Consider the following 19,935-nt stretch of genomic DNA (forward strand, 5'->3'; position numbering starts at 1 on the left):
TCCTTATTTATTTACTACTATGCAGAATAAACTTCTGTACATATTAAATTGTTCAAGTATATCTACATCAGTGTTTTGTAAGAAAGAGGTCCCACTGCTAACTCAGCAGAAATCTCTTTGAAGACTACTTCTAACTCCAACACAACTAAGGCAGAATGTTATTTTCGAATGTACAACATATTGTACATTCTAAAATATCCCAAGATGTTCAAATGAGCCAAACGTAATCTATGATTTTTATCTAGTTTAATACCCCTTCTATACAGCACCAGAGGTTAAAAATGGATCTGGCTAAGTAATGTTCTTTTTTCTTCATTAGGAACAGTTTATCTCTACTTATTTCTACAACAATAAACCCAAATTGAAAATAAAGACAACTTGGATCAAATGCTTTCCCCTTAAATAAATAACATTTACTTTCTTTCATACTTAAATACTTAATTATTTTCTTGGTAACAGCTATTCAATTAGCCTCTTGATTTAGAGGATTAGGCAAGCCGGATAGGATTCTCTAGGTTTGCTTTAAAACTTTCTAGAAACTTGGTAGCCAGTTCGTCATCGACCACTCGACTGTCACTTGACATTGTGACTGTTATGAGCTGGTGCTGCTGCAGTTTGGCATTCCCCTCTTCATCTTCAGTGAGCTTGAGGACAGGTCGGAATCTCCCAACAGCCAAAATGCAGGCCTGTGGAGGGTTGATCACTGCAGTGAATTCATCGATGCCGAACATCCCCAGGTTGGAAATACTAGAGAGGGAAAAGGCAACAGAAGGTGGTACGTATGCAGCCAAAAATGTTTTCCTTGAAGCATCTTTTTTTATTTTACTAAAAAACAGTACCTGTGCTACTGAACCTTCTATGGAGCTATTCAAAGACTAAAGGATATGTATCAGCACGCATGTGAACATTATATCTATTATCAAACATTTAGCATTGAACTGGAGGTCCTAGGCAGTGAAATATGGCAAGAAAAAGAAAAGGTATAAATACTAGGGAAAAAAAAAGGAATCACTATAACTTGATTATGTACATGGAAAATTGAAGGTTCTAAAGATAAATTATTAATAAGTGAATTTAAGTCACTAGATAAAAACATCATAATTATATATGTTACAATGATTAGATAATGAAATTTAAAAAATTGCCATTTATAATGGTATTAAATATCAAATATCAAGAAATAAATTTAATGAAATAACATGAGATCTCTACAAAGAAAATTATAAAACATAACTGAAAGGACTCAGAAAACTCAACAAGACTTAATACTTGGAAGATGATAATTTTCCTCCAGTCAGTCAAGAGTTAATGGAAACAAAATATGACCAGGGTGGGGAGCATGTACACGTGTGCTGTATGTATGTATAAAATATGTCAAATTGATTTTAAAATTTATTTGGAATATGAAAAGCTAGAAAAGACAATCTTAAGAGCAAAAAAAAAAAAATTGAAAAATTTTCCTAAACATATATTAAAGCTATTGTAGTTTAGTTATAACAGAATAAGAGACAGAAAAAACAACAATTAAGCATACAAATGCATACATGGTCATGTTCTCAATGCTATGGAGGAGAAATTAAATTTCAATATATGTTGGGTTCAATTAATATCCATATGAGGGAGGTAAAGAAAACCCTGACTTCTACTTCATTATCATGTAAAATCCAATTTCAGATGACTATGATCTACATGTGAAAAGTAAAAATAGAGTGCTTCACAATGACCACATAGAAGAATTAACTTCATGACTATTGGTCAGGCAAAAAGTTCCCAATAAAATAAATAGTGCCAAACAAACAAACAAACAAAAAACTGATCAGTAGAAATCATTAAAATTCAGAACTTCTGTTCATTTAAAAAAAAAAAAAATCACCAAGGAAGACAAAAGGCAAGCCACATAGGAAAAGGCATCTGAATTAGTACCTATCCTACAAAGGCCTGTGTATCTGGAAATAACAATAACTCCTACAAATAACTTTCAAATCTGGATGCAAGACTTCAACAGCACTTTATCTGATGAGTTACAAGATACCCAAATGGCTGAAAAATGCAAAAGTACTCAACCTTCTTAACTGGCATTTCCCTGACAATAAAGAGCACCACTACACCCTAGAAGAATCATTAAGATTTAAAAGCTAACATTAAAATGTTGGCAAGAATGTAGAGCACTGGGAATTCTGAAGGACTGCTGAAGGAAGTATAAATTTGTATAACCATTTTGGAAAATTATTTGGCAGTATCTATTAAAGCTTTTAATTCAAGAATTCTACCTTTGGGTCCATAGTGTCTATAAAGCAAAAATGTCATATAGTTACCATAATACACCAGTAAGAACACCCACTGTATCAATTATTTTCAATAGTACCAATCTGGAAACATAATACCTATCAAGAGTAAAATGGACACTAGCACTTTTATACAACAGAATGCTATATTCTACAATAATGAATAAATGGCTGCTTCACATAACAATCTGGTGAATCTCTCAGACATTGGTGATGAATGAAAAAAAAAATAACACCAGGCAATAAAGAATACATAGCATTTACATAAAGCCCCAAACCAGCACAGTGGTTACCTTTGAGGGGGGGGGGGTGATAAAAGGAGGCTTCTAGGATATTAGTGATGTTTTCTATCTTTCTTTGGGTGATTACTCAAGTTTCTTTATAAAATATTCAAGGTATGCTCAGTGCATTTTACTGTATGAGACACTTAAAAATACAGCTGATAATAACTAACACAGAGATCATAAATAGAAAGAAAATAGCTGAGGTTTATAAATGTATTGTATTTATAAATTCATTTAAAATAAAAGTTCATTATTTAAAATAAGATTTTAAGAACCTGAATGTCATTTCGTGCTGGTCACTGTCCATTCAAAAGAATGCTTAGTTCAATGCTAGTAGGTTCTTATTAGTATAGGTTCTTATAACATAACTAGTCTAAAAAATATTTTTACATATTCTGTTATCTAAATAAATTATGTAATATTTTGCTTAAATTAAAAAAAATGTTTCAATAAATAAATAAAACAGGTTGACATGGACTTCATAAATTATATCTATTACTTTGATGCTACTGGTAATTAAGAATTTAAATCTTACCTAAAAGATCCTCCTTGGTATTCTTCAGGTAACAATTTTCCATCTCTTGCTTTCTTTGATAATGCCTGAGAAAAACGAAAATGAAGCATGACAACAAAAGAATGTTATATATACATGTCACTTGTAATATTTGTACAGGCTACACTCTTACCTTTACTCTCACAACTTTACAACATGTTAGATATATATATATACTTTTCTTTAATACAATTTTAAGAACAAGTTACAGATAACCCAAGGAGCTAAAGTTCAGCAAGTCGTTAATTTTTTTTTCAAATAACCCTGTACATCAATAATATGTATAATGTTTCAGTATCTTCTATATACACAAAAATTTTCCTTGTAAGACAAAAATTCTAAACAATGCATCTGCCAAAATTTACTTAATCATTTACCTAGTGTTATAATTTGGTTCACTGATTTCTTCTGAAATACTCCAGATAAATTTTCAGAAGTGGAATTATAGTACACCTCAGAGAATGGCTTTTTTTAAGTTCTGGAAACCACAGGTGAAACATTTCCTGAATGAACCAGTCACAAGGAATATAACAATTACTAGTTTCACATCACACTTTTTATACTGATTTCTAAAAACTGAGGGAAATGCCAGATGACACAGGCATTTAGAAAACTAGTTAAAGTTTCCTCTCACTTGCACTTGAAATTAACTGTAGTTCTGTCAATCTTTATTTCTCAATGCTTCAAAAGCAAAGGACAGAGGATGAGTCATTATACACAAAAATTAATAATTAATTTATGAGGGGAAGGGTAGAAAAAAAAGTAAAGCCAGTCATTTGGGTATATGAAATAAATTTGAGGCTTACTTAATACTTTGTATTACTTAGCCAACATGTAATACTATTACAATCATAGTTAAGAACTATTTAATTTTAAACCATAAACAACTTAAGTCCAAAAGTGATCAACACATTATTGTGACTTATTGCCAACTGAAACAATTAGAAATTTGGATAGAGTTACTTATAATTCTACATGAATTTAAAGTGAAAATGAAGATAAGCTTTGGCTTGTATAATGCTTGGAACATTAGAACAATTTACAAACATATTATCTTTGGCCTTTAAGCAATATAATTATGCACATGATTTGAACAAACATGTATCACATGAACTTTGAAAGACTTTTTTTTTTTTTAATGGCAGATGATCTCAACAGATCCCTGTGAATTACCAGGCAGGAATAAATAAATTTTTATTTATTTATTTATTTTTACATGAGTTCTATTATTATTAATATTTTCTGCATTACAATTCTTAATACACCTTTATGCCACAATTTATCATATCTCTGTATACAGTCTCTGTAGATCATCTATCAGCAGGATATATCCATCAATGAATTTTAATAAGAGACCAAAATATGTATAAAGTCTGCTGATTCTGAAAATTTGTAATTCTAACTGGGATCTCCTGGGAATGTGAACTTTAAAACTAAGTGCATGTTACCTGAAGAATCCAGCTGAAAGGAAAAGAGGCTAGCAAATATTCCTACAATAGTTCATAACCTTTGCTAATTCATTCAAAAAAATTCACTGGGTCCTTATGAGGTAAACTTTGTCTCTGCTTTTAAACCTTTACAATTAATGAAGAATTAAACTTAGCATGGGATCTAGGGCTTTCTACTATGTTAATTTATTCATGGAATTACACAGTTGAACTTGGCTGGCACCTGCAGTTCCTGATGGTCAAAAAGTGCACAGGTAGCACAGGTGTCTTTAATGAGGGATCCACAGATCTACAAACTCTTCAAAAATTATCAACAAAAGTTTTTATTGAAAAAAAAATTTAAATAAGTTCATTGAGAAACCACCAAAGCACAGGAGAGTGCAATTATTACTGAAAGAAAAAATGCAGCTATACTTGGATACCCAGGCAGATGCTGTTTTCTGCAGAGCAGGACAGATTCCATTATGATCTTGCTTGATTTGGATTGAGCCCAAATCTTTATTGGATATGAAGGACACACACACACACACACACACACACACACACACTCACTCTCTCTCTCTTTCTCTCTGTTTAGGTTTCTAATATAAACTCTAGTTCATATATTAAAACAGACACATGCATATAGACACACACACAAACACACACTCTCTCTCTGGGTTTCTAATATAAACTCTAATTCACATATTGAAAGAGACGCATTCACATGCACATGCATATAGACACAAACATATGCTCAAGGTTTCTAATTGTTGCATAAATGCTTTTTAATGACTGCTATTTCACAGCAGCTAAATGAACATTATCCTTGTGAAAAAGACACAAAACACATAGTTTTGAAGCCATAGTTACAACAATACCACCCTAAATTTATTTATTTTTTAAAAAATCATGTTTATATCTTCTAAACCATTTCAGCAAGACGCTAATTTTGGAAAAAATCAGGTCTCTCGCTCTGTACACTAAAGAGCTGCTTTGCTAATATACCAAGCATGGTGCCTGCTTCTTATGAAAAGCCTCAGGGTGTCTCCAAGCCGCCTTATTCCTGAATGGAACCAGGGGTGATTATACGGATAAAGTTTGTTATGCTTTGCACCATGTGATCCACGGGCCTGGCATGAGACATGACCAGCAAAAATGCTCCATACAAGAATGTATGGGGTAGACCAATCAAATCCAATTATTTGGCAACTAGGAGCAAGAGAAAGAAAAAGTGGTGCCAAACAAGGAGAATTGGAAAAGTAAATAAATAAAAAAGAAAGTAAACAGTAAGAAAGAAGAGAGAGGTAGTATGATGTAGAGGTGATTAAGGACGAGATATAGGATCAAACTGGCTAGGTTTAAATAAATCCTCACTGCTACCATTACATCACTCTGGGCTAACAGGATTAAATGAAATACTGAACCCAGTGCCTGGCACATCAGAGGATCAAGGGAGGAATGTTGATCACAGACAGCAGGGTGGGAAAGAAGCAGGTAGAATGGAAAGCACAGAGGAGTACTCAAAGCTTAGCAAGCCTTAGAGGTGCCAAGTACCAGGAAATGCTCAAGGACTACCAGGGACCATTACATTCCAAAGGTTCTGACTGCCTTCCCACTGCAGTCAGGCCCCGCTGGAGGCTGCTCAGAGTGCCTCACTACCTCTAAAACTTAGGCTCTTTCAGGACTCAAGGAAAGAGAATGCTGATATAACTATTTTACATATTACAGTTGCTAAACTGCTACATTGCCCAGAAACAAAGAAACCATACACATGGTTCATTTTTAAAATCTAATGAAGGGCTGGGGATGTGGCTCAAGTGGTAGCACACTCGCCTGGCATGAGCGCGTCGCTGGTTTTGATCCTCAGCACCACATAAAAATAAAATAAAGATGTTGTGTCCACCGAAAACTAAAAAATAAATATTAAAAAATTCTCTCTCTCTCTCTCTCTCTGTTAAAAAAAATAAATAAAATCTAATGAATATGAACGTAAATCTCTAGGTCTATCGTTAAGGTCGGTAACTAACATTTAAAAAGTACCTTATACTTCATGTGTAATCAACACTTAATCTCATTTGAACTTCACAACAACACTGAAATGCATGTATTCTCAGTGCTGCTGAGAAACCTTGATGAATTAAAGGCATGTATACAGCCCCTGTATCTGCTAATTTACTTTCCACAGCTTCAGTTAGTTACCCATGGTCAACCTCAGTCTGCAATTACTAAATGGAAAATTTGAGACATAAACAGTAAGTTTTCAACTGTCTGCTATTCTGAATAGCAGGATAAAATCTTGAACCAACCATCCTGTCCAGGGCATGAATCATCCCTTTGTCTAGTACATGTACACTATATATATGTACCTCCCCACCAGTCACTCAGCTTATCTTGGTACTAGATCAACTGTCCCAGTATCACAGTGCTTATATTCAAATAATTCTTATTTTACTGAAAAATGGAAGCCCTAGGGGCAAGAATAGTGATGCTGGCCATTTTATTATAATATACTATTGTAACTATTCTACTTCATTATTAGTTGTTAATCTCTTACCATGCTTAATTTATAAATTAAACTTTATCATGGGTATGTAGGTATAGGAAAAAAAACCCCAGCATATTTAGGGTTGTTTCATGCATCCACTGGAATGCATTCCTATGTGGGATAAAGGGAGATCACTGTACAATGTCTCAGTAAATCAATCTATTACTTTGACTTTTGACTTGGACATATTAATATGACCCTTCAATTAAGAAAAAGTTGCATTTTCACCCATGCACACATACTCTGCAAATCTTCAAAAGAGGAAAAAAGCACCTTAAAATATCAACTACATTGAGTTTACCTTTAATTACATTTAAGTCTAAAATTCAAGTAAGCTCAACATTTAGGGGTATGCATTTAAAACCAAAATAAACTTCCACCACTTATTTATTTTGGTCAAAGAGTCTTACACATTTATACTGTCAGCTCACCAAATAAGTCTTATCTTCTTTTTATTCATCTTATAACTTGTTCTACCACTAAACATATAATAGGTTCTTACTAGATGGAAAAAGAAAATAAATCAGCTACTCAAATGAACCTGAAGATTTCAATATATACACTTCAAGACCTATGATACTTCGGCCAAAAAATACCCTTGCAAATTACTGAGGCTGTAAAGGCTGACCTACTGCCTGTATTCCTGCTTATTCAACAAGATTTTTAGTGAAATCAGATTCCTCCATATTGAAGCTAAAAAAGAAAACTGCTTTTCAAGATATAGGAAAAACAAAGTACCTTGCTTCTGGAATGCTAAGTACTTTTACTGGTCTCAATTTTAAAAAGGAAATGAATAAAATAAACTTTACGAATGGAATATTGTTAATACTGAGGTCTGGCTATGATTATTTCATAGAAATGTAGTTTCAGCTTTATTTCAACTTTAAATAACCTAATACTATCTTAAGCAGCATCTTTAGAATTGAATTCTGGATTCTGTGAAATAAAGCTTGTATCTGGAACTTTTTAATAAAGTAGCCTTCTTATTTATCTATATTTTACTTCTGAGTTTTTGATTATTAAATTTTCTTAAATTGGGTCATATCTGAATAAACACTTAAACGTTTATAATACACAGATGAGAATCACTTGAAATATTCCCTCCCCCATAAATTACGGTGTAACCAGAAGGTTAAGACTTTATTGGAAAGGAATTAAGTGAAAGGATCTGCTAACAATTTGAAAGCATAGTATTTGTTATGACATACCTTTACAGAGTCAGCAATTTCCTGTATACCTTTAGCAGCAGCATCTTTTATGATTGGTGTAATCAAACCTTTATCTGTTGCCACAGCCACTGAAATGTCAATAGAGGGCAGTTGCTTCGGGCCTTCTCCATCCCAGCTTACATTTACTCCTGGCACTTGCTGGAAGTAGAAAAAAAACATGTTATTAAAACTTTAGACTGAGGTGGTTACAGAAAAATAATTAACATTTTATCTATTTTCCAAAGTGAATATAGTTGGATAGAAGAAAATACATAACATGGTTCCAATCTCTATGTTGTTTATTATTTATGTTTAAGAAAAATAATTAAACACATATTTTTTGAAGCAAGCTTGAGGAAATCCTGATGGTGTATGTTCTGATCTTTTTACATCATGGCTAAAAAAGGGTTTCCTTTATTCAAACTAATTGCCAGAAGGCAGTTAATGATCATTATGCTTCCTGCCTCATGATACGCAATATGACCTTGAGGGGGAGAAGGGAGCAGAAAGGGTTAGTGATATTCAACTATACTCCTTTGGCATAAAGGAAGCCTGATTTTTTAGCACAGCTCTGAAATATATATTAGCAAACCCTCAATAAATGACTACCCAATTTAAAGCGGTTTCCCAAGCTTCATAAGATACATACTACATATGAGCATGTACACATTTAACATACAAACAACTATACTGAAAGATGGAGGGAAAAACAGATGGGATGACCATATGCATGGAATCAGTGCATTGTGTCAAATATCACAAGATGAGAGAGAAATGAAAATAGACATAAAAAGCTAATTTCTCATCCCCCAAATTCTTTTTTTAAATGTATTTTTAGTTGTCAACAGATATTTATTTTAGTTATTTATATGTGGTGCTGAGAATCAAACCCAGGACCCCATACATGTCAGTAAGTGCTGTGCCAGTGAGCCACAACCCCAGCCCTCATCCCCAAAACTCTTTGCTTTCTACAGAATAAGATCCAAGCTGTTCACTATGCCATTTAAGAACGGCGGTGCACAATTTTGATTCCACTGTACTGATATCATTTTACTTGTGATGACTTCCCTAAGATGAATTCTCTCTTGGTCCAACCTCTCACTGCCATGCTAGGCTTCTGCACATTTCAGGATGGCCTTCACATCATTTCTTCATTGCTGTTTACATTTCTCCATCTTTTAAGGCTCAGATCATTCATCCATTCAACAATGAGATAATGTCAAAAGAATAAAAAATGAGGTTCAAACCCCTGTAAGATTTTTAAATTCTGACAACACTAAAGTAAAACTAAAACCCAAGCCAAACCAAAAACCCCTCACAAATGAAGACTATCTGGCAAATAAATTCAATTAGGAAATTATGTAATAAAAAACCATGGGACACAGTCTAAGTTGCAGCCAAAGCAAAATTTATTATAATCTTAAGCCTTGTTAATAAAAATAGAATTAAAATGAATTACACATTCAGTTTTCTAACCAAATATTTCTAACCAAAATGAGGCTAAGAAAATAAAGGAAAAAATGCAAAATAAAATAAACTGAAAACACAAAACATGCAATTATAGAAGCAATACAGAGTTTCAAATAGCTTCGGACAATGAGGACATTTAAATAATTATAAGAAATAAATTTAAATGATGCTAAGCTAATAAATTTGAGAATATAGATGCAAAAGTTGATTTTTCTGGGAACATACAAGTTTTCATAATTGGTTTAAGATAAAATTAAAAATAGGGGAAAAACAGAAAAACAGCCAGGATGCCCTCCTCAAAATAGAACTAGGTTCAAAATTTCACTGGTGAGTTCTATAAAACTTTAAGAAATAAAAATCCTTATTGAAATGAGCACAGAGCAAACAAATAAAAGAAAGACCTGACAAAGCTAGTATAAAATTTAAAGCACAATTACTTATAGTTTCTTATATACAAAAGAAACATTAGCAAACAGCTAATGACCACTAGAGAGTCATTTTTAGGGAGTATAAAAATGATTCGTGATTATAGTTCAAAATATTTGGTTAAGAGAAAAGCCATATGACAAAAAAAATGTTGAAAAGGCTTGCCTTCAAAGTTCTCCATTATTGTATTTTTTGAGAAATAAAAACGAATCCATTTTAAGTGCAATTCAAATACATTATTAAACAAGTAGCAACTTAGAAAACAGCCTCATTACAGAGAGAAGGCAGGATGGAAAATGGCATTGAGTGGGAAGGCAGGAAGCTGGGCTCTAGATTACATCTCCAGCCAGCCACCTCCACTCCACCTGTCTTCCTGCTAGCCAAACTGCAACACCTATTAGGCTCCTCAAACTTAACACACTCAAAAGCAAACTAGAGACTCCCTACCTCAAACTTGCTTCTCTCCCCGTTTTCCCAGTCTTAATACACGGAGTAAGTCTACCCCTCCCACTGCTTGAAAAGAACTCCTTATTTTTTTTCCCATGTCCCATATCAAATCCATTATTAAGTGCCCTTGGCTCTACTTCTGAAATGTAACCAAAACCTCCCTTCACTGCAGCTCCACTGCTACCCCAAGTCGGAGCCACGGTCATCTTCTGCGGCCTCCTCACTGGCTACAGTCACACATGACCAGATCGGCCTCCCGCCTCTAAAAGTAAGTCTGATCACATTAGTCCTTTGCTTAAAACTTTCAAAAGCATCCTTCTCATTCATAATAAAAGCACTAGTCTTCACCACGGCTGAGAAGGCCTCAAGGCGGCCTTTGGTTTCCCTTTGAATCCTTCTTTTTTGCTTCTTTAAAAATCTCTCCACTCTGTCCACTCTTGACACGCTACACCCTCAGTACACCCTCAGGGCCGTGACTTTGGATAACACAACCCAGTCCTCGGAGCCTCTGGGTTGCTGCTCTGGGTCTGGAGTGCTCCTCCACCACATACCTAGTTTGCTCACTCCCCCTCTTTTGTTGATTCCTGCTTCTGTTATCTGTAGCCTTGCCAGAGAGGCTTTCCTTTACTCTTAAAAAACAGCACCTAGTATTTTGGCTCTTTATCCTGCTTTCTTTTTCTCCTTAACATTTTCACCACCTGACATGTTTACTGGACCCCCTCTAGAATATCATACCCATGAAAGCAGAAACTACATAGGCTTTTGTTCATTACTCTCTAATGCTTAAATGCTTAAAATATATTTAGCATAAGACAGTGGTTCAATTAGTATTTGTTTTTTTAACCCAGGACCCTTTAACCACTGAGCCATATTTATTTTAAGATAGGGTATCACTAAGTTTTTTAGGGCCTTGCTAAGTTGCTGAGCCTGGCTTCGAACTTGTGATCCTCCTGCCTCAGCCTCCCAAGTAGCTGGGATTATAGGTGTGTACCACCATACCCGGTTCTTCAATTAGTATTTGTTGATTAAATGGTCTTTAAACTGCTAATATTAGTTTGTGAGCCCCTTTAATTTTCAATTTCTTCACCTGTAAAACAAGGGAGTGAGATTAAATAATAGGATATTTCCAGCAATAAAATCATAAAATTTTTGTTACTTAAAAATGAGTTTTATTCTTTTTTTATAAAAATCTCATGATATGAGACTATTTTAGAAGCCAAAATTATTTTGGGGCTTGTCACTTACTTTAAGAGTAACAGCTGCTGCCTTGATGATAAAGTCATTTACTGACACTTTAATGTCATCTGAAAGAAAAATAAACATTAAAATTAGTATTCACATTAAAACTTTTACCACTGACCTTTACAATGTCAAACTTGTAAATTATGAACTGCTCTGACAGACAATGATAAAAAATATCATAGATGTAAATTTCCCCTTATGAGAAAAATTTATGTTGATATGATTCCTAGATAAAAAATAAATGTAAAAGCTCACTTCTAGGGACTGAGGGTGAATCTTAAAGATAGATCAATATAAGCCTAGCATGCTCAAAACCTTTGATTCAATTCCCAGCACCCCCCTCCCCCTGGCCACATACACATATAATATCATTTCTGGATCTTCATTACAATTTTTTAAAAGTACTTGGATATTATGCACGAGAAGTTTAAGGATATATAACGACTATAATTAGAAAGAAAGGAACCAACTTCCATATCTCTAAAAAGACAAATGTTCTCTCTGTGTTGTTTGTAACCAGGAAGTTTACAAGATGATTCTTTTTTTTTTCCCTCTTTCTCTTCAAATGTCCTTATTCTGTGCATGCTTTGTAATATATTAACCATAGTAGAAGAGCAGTATATGTAAATGCTTTAGACAAACAATTATATGTATTTATAGGGTATGTTCAAAAATTACTTCTTACTAATGGGGGTTAAAAAGAATTCAGGATGGCCACAATATTAAACAAGAGCTTCTTTTAAACTCAACAGGACAGGATATGGCAAATGCCAAAGATGAAGCAATGTTGGCATAGGTCCTAGTGCAATGAATAAAATGAGGTTCTCTGTCTAGATTTATGGAGAATCCATTTGAATTTATTTCCTCCTAGTATACATAATGATTTTAAGATAAAGCTGGGGTCCCCTCCCTTTCCACAGAACTGATCAGAGCTAAAGTATTTGCTTTATACCTCTGCTTTTGCAATGGTATAAAGGTGTTGGAAAACATAAACCACACTCAATTCTTTCTTGAAAGAGATTCTAGAAAAAGATCTAGTCAATGGTATGTGGCAAGACACACATATCCTCTTACTATAGTATCATGGAATTTCATATGAACAATCGTTCTTTTCGGGTATGCTGGAGATTTTAGAAAGAGATTAACTGCCAGGAACTGAAATACTGACAAACTGTCATAGTAAATGTTGGCTCCATGAGAGTATAGCTCTTCTAATTCGGATACCCAGAAACATACGAACATTCTGGTTTGTTTGTTTAAAATCCCTCAAGGAGTAGAAATATAAATAAATTTTCAGTGTTCAGAGACTTTTAATAGTAACACCACACAAAAGATTTGGCCTGAAAAACTCAAAATACATGCACATGTTTTACGAGTTCATTCCACTTCCTTGCACAGCTCCCCGAGTCTCTTTCTCACTTCACCTACTCTCTGTAAGCATAGAGTGAAACTCTACAGCCACCTAGCTGCTGATGACTCCCAAATCTACTGGCTAAGCCCAGTTCTCACCTGGAGTTCTGTCCTCACCGTATTCCAACACTTGTAAACATTCTTGAGTTGATCAATTTCTTCACTTTGAAACACTTTCACTTACTACTTCCTGTGTCACCATTCTCTCGTGGGTTTCTTCACTGTCTACTCACTCAGTCCCCCCCTTTTAATGTTGGCATCACCCAAACAGAAACTTTTGGTTTCATGGTTTTGATACCATTTATATGATGCTGAATCCTCCAAATACTATTTCTATCCTAAGCTATTTGCATCTTTAGATTTGTACATCTAATGTCCCATGTGCTATTTCTACCTACATGGCTAACAGGCATCTCAATTCTAACATGTACAAAGGAGATTCTCCTCCAGTTCTTCTGTTTTTAACTTGTTGTTATTATAGAAATTTTGAACACTAATGACATTTACTGAATAGGAAACAGTTTGTAATGATGTACTAATAATGAAAAACAAATGTTTTCGTTGGCATATTGTTCTTAAAAAAGTAAAACATGGAACAAACTTTACAGATATTATATAACCTCATATAAGAAAGAGGAATTCAGATAATGTGGGTTCTCTTAAGACTCATCAGAAAATCCTTAATTTATCAAACTATGTAAAGATACTAAGTTAATCCGTAACTCCATTGAAATATTACTGCTTCTTGTCTCAGGAAGAAAACAGGAAAATTTTATGACTAAGAAAGTATGATTAGAGATATGAGGACTGCTTCCATAGTTAATTTTTTTGTTTTGTTTTGTTTTAATTGGTTACACATGACAATACAATGATCTTGACATATCATACATTTGAATCAGATGGGATATAATTTCTCATTTTTCCAAGTGTACAGATTGCAGAATTACATTGGTCATGCAGTCACGTATATACCCACAGCAATAATAATGTCTATTTTATAATTTTTTTTTTCAAAAGGTATCCCTTTCTCTTGAATGGCCTTCCGTTTGGTTCCTTTATCTTTAAACAGCAGTCAGTCTGTCTTCATATGAAATGCTGAAAGTCTGAATACAAACTGACTTATCACTCCTGCTTTTGGTCACAGTGTAGAAAGCTGCAAGAAAGTCATTCCCACCCTAACAGGGTAGAGAAAAAAGCAGGATAAATTACAAAACCCTAACTTTTCTGAACCCTTTAGGGAGCTGAGGGTACAAAGCCAAGAGATGAACTGAATGCCTAAGGCAGATAATCTGCTCTGAGGAGACCAACACAGGAAATGATTACCCACTGTCAGGGCACGGGAGTGTATAGGACAGAGTGTGTCACCATGTGCATGAACAGACGGGGAAGATCAGCAGAGATGGAAACTATGAAAAACATCCAAGTGGAAATCCAGGGAGAAAAACACATGCTATCAACATAAATAATATTTTTTTGGTCAACTTTTATAGACTAAACATAGCAGAGAAAAGAATCTGAATTTCAACTTACATAAACAAAAATTATCCAAACCGAAGCATAAGGAAGAAAAAAATGGTGCACCAAAAGAACAGAGCATCTAACATGTTCAGCTAATCCAGTCTAACACTATAGCTTGAAACTCAAAGAGAAAACACACAAAGTAGATACAGTTAATAATTCTGGAAATTTTCCAAAATTATGGTTAAAGACAATAAACAAGAAGCCAAGGAAAAACCCAAACAGGATAAATATAATGAAGTGGGGGAGAAATCCTAGGTATTTAATAGTCAAATTGCTAATAGAGAAAATCTTGAAGAAAACAAGAAGGGGTAAAAGCATACACAGGGGAACAAAGATTAATAATAGCAGCAGACATTTTGCAAGCCAGAGGACAGTGGATGTTATCTTTAAAAGTTTTGAAACAAAAGACCCTTAACTCAAAAGTTTACACCTAACAGAATTACGTTTCAAAAATGAAGATGAGATAGAAGATGGCGGCGAAGGGAGTGCATCACCCCAGTGCGCCGCGTCACTGAGCGGGAGAAAGACGATGTGAAACGGCTGAAGGCTATCTTGTTGGGAATTTCCAGTGAAATTGAGGTGCTCCAGAATCTAGTGGACAGATTTCCATCGTGCAAGGTTTGGCTGTGGGAGCTCCAATTCTCCGCACGGAGGGTCGCATAGCCTGATAGGCGATCGCACCGCCTCTGGAGTCTGTGGCGCGCGCTGGGGAGCGGCAAGGTACAGGAGCGGGGGAGCAGCGATACGGATTCGGGGGGCTCCCGCCAGTGGTACAGTGGTACATTGGCAGCGCTTAGTGCTGAGTTCCGGCTTTGAGACAGAGGAGAGAAGCGGTCCAGTTTGGTTCCAGACACCGGTCGGACCACAGAGGAGGACAGCAGCCGCCATTTCGGAGAGATGATGTAATCATCCCCATGTTCTACTGATCTCAGCTCATTCAGCTACGGAACAGGTGAATTCAGGCTGGTATTTGCCTGCGTCTAGCAGACAGATTTCTTGCTCAGGCTCGGGACTGGGGATCTTGTGGAGAATACTCCTAGAGGCTCCTGCCTGGCAAGGCGTGCGCGGGGCACTGAGCAGCTGGATTCTGGTTCCCGGGGCTAACCTGGCCCAGGTCTGAGGAAACTGCGGAGACTGCCGGTGAAGGCCAGCTCCAAGTGGAGCGTGCGCTGAGCTTGGGGCGACTGGGTTCTGACTCCCGGAACAGTTTTGGCCTGGGGCTGGGAAACCCGTGGGGGTCGCTTGCTGGAGCCAGCTCCCAGCGGAGAGTGTATCGGGATCGGAGAGGCGGGGTTCTGGCTACCGAAGCTGCTTTGACCCAAGGCTAGGGAACCGGCGGTGACTGCTTCTCAGTCAGGGTCCTGCTGGGTGCTGTGGGGGCAGAGTGGAGCTTCCGAATACGCCCAGAGCAGGCCAAGTGACCCGCTGACGTGGTATCATGACACACCAAATGCAGCTCGGGCTGAAGAGAGTAGCCGCCCAAGCCTAGAATAGGACCTGCGACCCCGCGGCACGGTAGCCAAGTAACCTCATTTGGAGTAGGGGCTGTGCAGAGCTGCCATCTGAGCAAGCAGGGCAGGCAGACCTGCGGCCCACTGGCAAGACAGGCCAGGTAGCTTGCCAGCGTGGTGGACACGTAACACCGAGGCAGTCGCGTCACACTGGTTGGAGTGGGGGTGGAGCAGGGCCGCCGCCCGGGTCCGGAGGGGGCTGAGCGACTCGTTGGAGAGGTAGTCAGGTACCCCCATTGGGAGTGGGGGCTGTGCAGAACTGCGACCCACCGGCCTAGAGGCCTGCCAGCGTGGTAGACACGTCACACCAATTGGAGTGGGGACCCAGCAGAGCCGCCACCCACATCCAGATCAGGACCAACGACCCCAGGGCGTGGTAGTTACGTTACCACAATTGGAGTGGGGGCAGAGCAGAGTCGCCACCCGTGCCCGCAGGGGGGTCAGACCTGCGACCAATCAGCTTGGTAGACAGACCACCCTAATTAGAGGAGGAGCACAGCCACTACCCGCCCTGCAAGGGAGACTTCCCAACTATACAAGAGCAATATAAATAAATAGGGGGTAAATTTCAAAAACACAACAGTTGCACCAAGCAGAAAGAAACACGAACAATATGAAAAGACAAGGAAAGAAAGGACCACAAGCAATGCAGGTCAACTCAACTTTAGAAGAGGTAATAGCTGCAACACATGGAATGTCAGATAAAGAGTTCAGGATATATATGCTTCAGATGATCTGGAGTCTCAAGGAAGACATGAGACAGCAAAATCAGACAATGAAAGATCACATTGACAAACAAATCCAGGAAGTAAAAGATCAATTTCACAGGGAGATAGAGGTAATAAAAAACAAACAAATAGAAATCCTAGAAATGCAGGAAACAATAAACCAACTTAAAAACTCAATTGAGAATACTACCAGCAGAGTAGATCACTTAGAAGAGAGAACATCAGACAATGAAGACAAAGTATTTCAACTAGAAAAGAACATAGACAGCTCAGCAAATCTGCTAAGAAACCATGAGCAGAACATCCAAGAATTATGGGACAATATCAAAAGACCAAATTTAAGAGTCATTGGGATACAGGAAGGCACAGAGCTCCATACCAAAGGAATAAACAGTCTATTCAGTGAAATAATATGAGAAAACTTCCCAGACTTGAAGAATGAGACAGAATCCCAAATCCTAGAAGCCTACAGGACGCCGAACGTGCAAAATCATAAGAGATCCACACCTAGACACATTATAATGAAGATGTCCAACATACAGAATAAGGAGAGAATTTTAAAAGCTGCAAGAGAAAGAAAGCAGATTACATTTAGGGGTAAACCAATCAGGATAACAGCTGATCTCTCAACACAGACTCTGAAAGCTAGAAGATCCTGGAATAACATATTTCAAACACTGAAAGAAAATGGGTTCCAACCAAGAATCGTGTATCCGGCGAAATTAAGCTTCAGGATGGAAGATGAAATTAAAACCTTCCACGATAAACAAAAGTTAAAAGAATTTGCAGCTAGAAAACCATCTCTTCAAAAAATCCTTGGCAAAACATTACAGGAAGAGGAAATGGAAAATAACAATGAAAACCAACAATGGGAGGTAGGACAGTAAAGGGGGGAAAGTAGTCAAAGAGGATAACAAATCAGGTTTAGTAACATCAATAAATAAATATGGCTAGAAGAACAAACCATATCTCAATAATAACCCTAAATGTTAATGGCTTAAACTCACCACTCAAGAGACACAGGCTAGCAGAATGGATCACAAAACAAGACCCAACAATATGCTGCCTACAGGAGACGCATCTGATAGGAAAAGATATTCATAGACTGAAGGTGAAAGGTTGGGAAAAATCATACCACTCATATGGATTGAGGAAACAAGAGGAGTGGCCATACTCATATCTAATAAAATAGATTTCAAGCCAAAGTTAATCAAAAGGGATAAAGAGGGACACGTCATACTGCTCAAGGGAACCATACACCAACAAGACATAACAATCATAAATATATATGCCCCAAATAATGGTGCAGCTGTGTTCATCAAGCAAACTCTTCTCAAGTTCAAGAGTCTAATAGACCACCATACAATAATCATGGGAAACTTCAACACACCTCTCTCACCACTGGACAGATCTTCCAAACAAAAGTTAAATAAGGAAACTATAGAACTCAATAACACAATTAACAACCTAGACTTAATTGACATATATAGACTATACCACCCAACATCAAGTAGTTACACTTTTTTCTCAGCAGCACATGGAACCTTCTCAAAAATAGACCATATATTATGTCACAGGGCAACTCTTAGACAATATAAAGGGGTAGAGATAATACCATGCATCTTATCTGATCACAATGGAATGAAACTGAAAATCAATGATAAAAGTAGGAAGGAAAAATCAAGCATCAATTGGAGAATGAACAATAGGTTGCTGAATGATCAATGGGTTTTAGAAGACATCAAGGAGGAAATTAAAAACTTCCTAGAGTTAAATGAAAACACAGGCACAACATATCGGAATCTATGGGACACATTGAAAGCAGTTCTAAGAGGAAAATTCATTGCTTGGAGTTCATTCCTCAAAAAAAGAAAAAAACAACAAATAAATGATCTCATACTTCATCTCAAAATCCTAGAAAAAGAAGAGCAAAACAACAGCAAAAGAAGTAGAAGGCAAGAAATAATTAAAATCAGAGCTGAAATTAATGAAATTGAAACAAAAGAAACAATTGAAAAAATTGACAAAACTAAAAGTTGGTTCTTTGAAAAAATAAATAAAATTGACAGACCCTTAGCCATGCTAACGAAGAGAAGAAGAGAGAGAACCCAAATTACTAGCATACGGGATGAAAAAGGCAATATCACAACAGACACTTCAGAAATACAGAAGATAATCAGAAATTATTTTGAATCCTTATACTCCAATAAAATAGAAGATAGTGAAGGCATAGATAAATTCCTTAAGTCTTATGATCTGCCCAGATTGAGTCAGGAGGATACAGACAACCTAAACAGACCAATAACAATAGAGGAAATAGAAGAAACCATCAAAAGATTACCAACTAAGAAAAGCCCAGGACCGGATGGGTATACAGCAGAGTTTTACAAAACCTTTAAAGAGGAACTAACACCAATACTTTTCAAGCTATTTCAGGAAATAGAAAAAGAGAACTTCCAAATTCATTCTACGAGGCCAACATCACCCTGATTCCGAAACCAGACAAAGACACTTCAAAGAAAGAAAACTACAGACCAATATTTCTAATGAACCTTGACACAAAAATCCTCAATAAAATTCTGGCGAATCGGATTCAAATACATATCAAAAAAATTATACACCATGATCAAGTAGGATTCATCCCTGGGATGCAAGGCTGGTTCAATATACGGAAATCAATAAATGTTATTCACCACATCAATAGACTTATTTAAAAATAAGAACCATATGATCATCTCGATAGATGCAGAAAAAGCATTCGACAAAGTACAGCATCCCTTTATGTTCAAAACTCTAGAAAAATTAGGGATAACTGGATCATACCTCAACATTGTAAAAGCAATCTATGATAAGCCACAGGCCAGCATCATTCTGA

The 19,935-nt window shown here is 36.4% G+C and overlaps 1 protein-coding gene across 1 annotated transcript in view; it reads right to left on the minus strand.

Annotated features, from left to right (window-relative positions):
- Positions 1–233: 233 nt before the first annotated feature.
- Pdhx (pyruvate dehydrogenase complex component X) overlaps positions 234–19,935 on the minus strand; it is a 70,255-nt gene continuing 50,553 nt past the window's right edge. Inside the window, exons 8-11 of the mRNA XM_026404387.2 lie at positions 11,894–11,952; positions 8,306–8,464; positions 3,105–3,169; positions 234–747 (exon numbers count right to left, since the gene is read on the minus strand). Of these exons, the coding sequence (XP_026260172.2) occupies positions 489–747; positions 3,105–3,169; positions 8,306–8,464; positions 11,894–11,952 (542 nt within the window). The 3' untranslated portion in view covers positions 234–488. The remainder of the gene's footprint in view (positions 748–3,104; positions 3,170–8,305; positions 8,465–11,893; positions 11,953–19,935) is intronic.

This window comes from Urocitellus parryii, chromosome 4, assembly GCF_045843805.1.
Source record: "Urocitellus parryii isolate mUroPar1 chromosome 4, mUroPar1.hap1, whole genome shotgun sequence".
In the NCBI taxonomy this organism is placed as follows: Eukaryota; Metazoa; Chordata; class Mammalia; order Rodentia; family Sciuridae; genus Urocitellus; species Urocitellus parryii.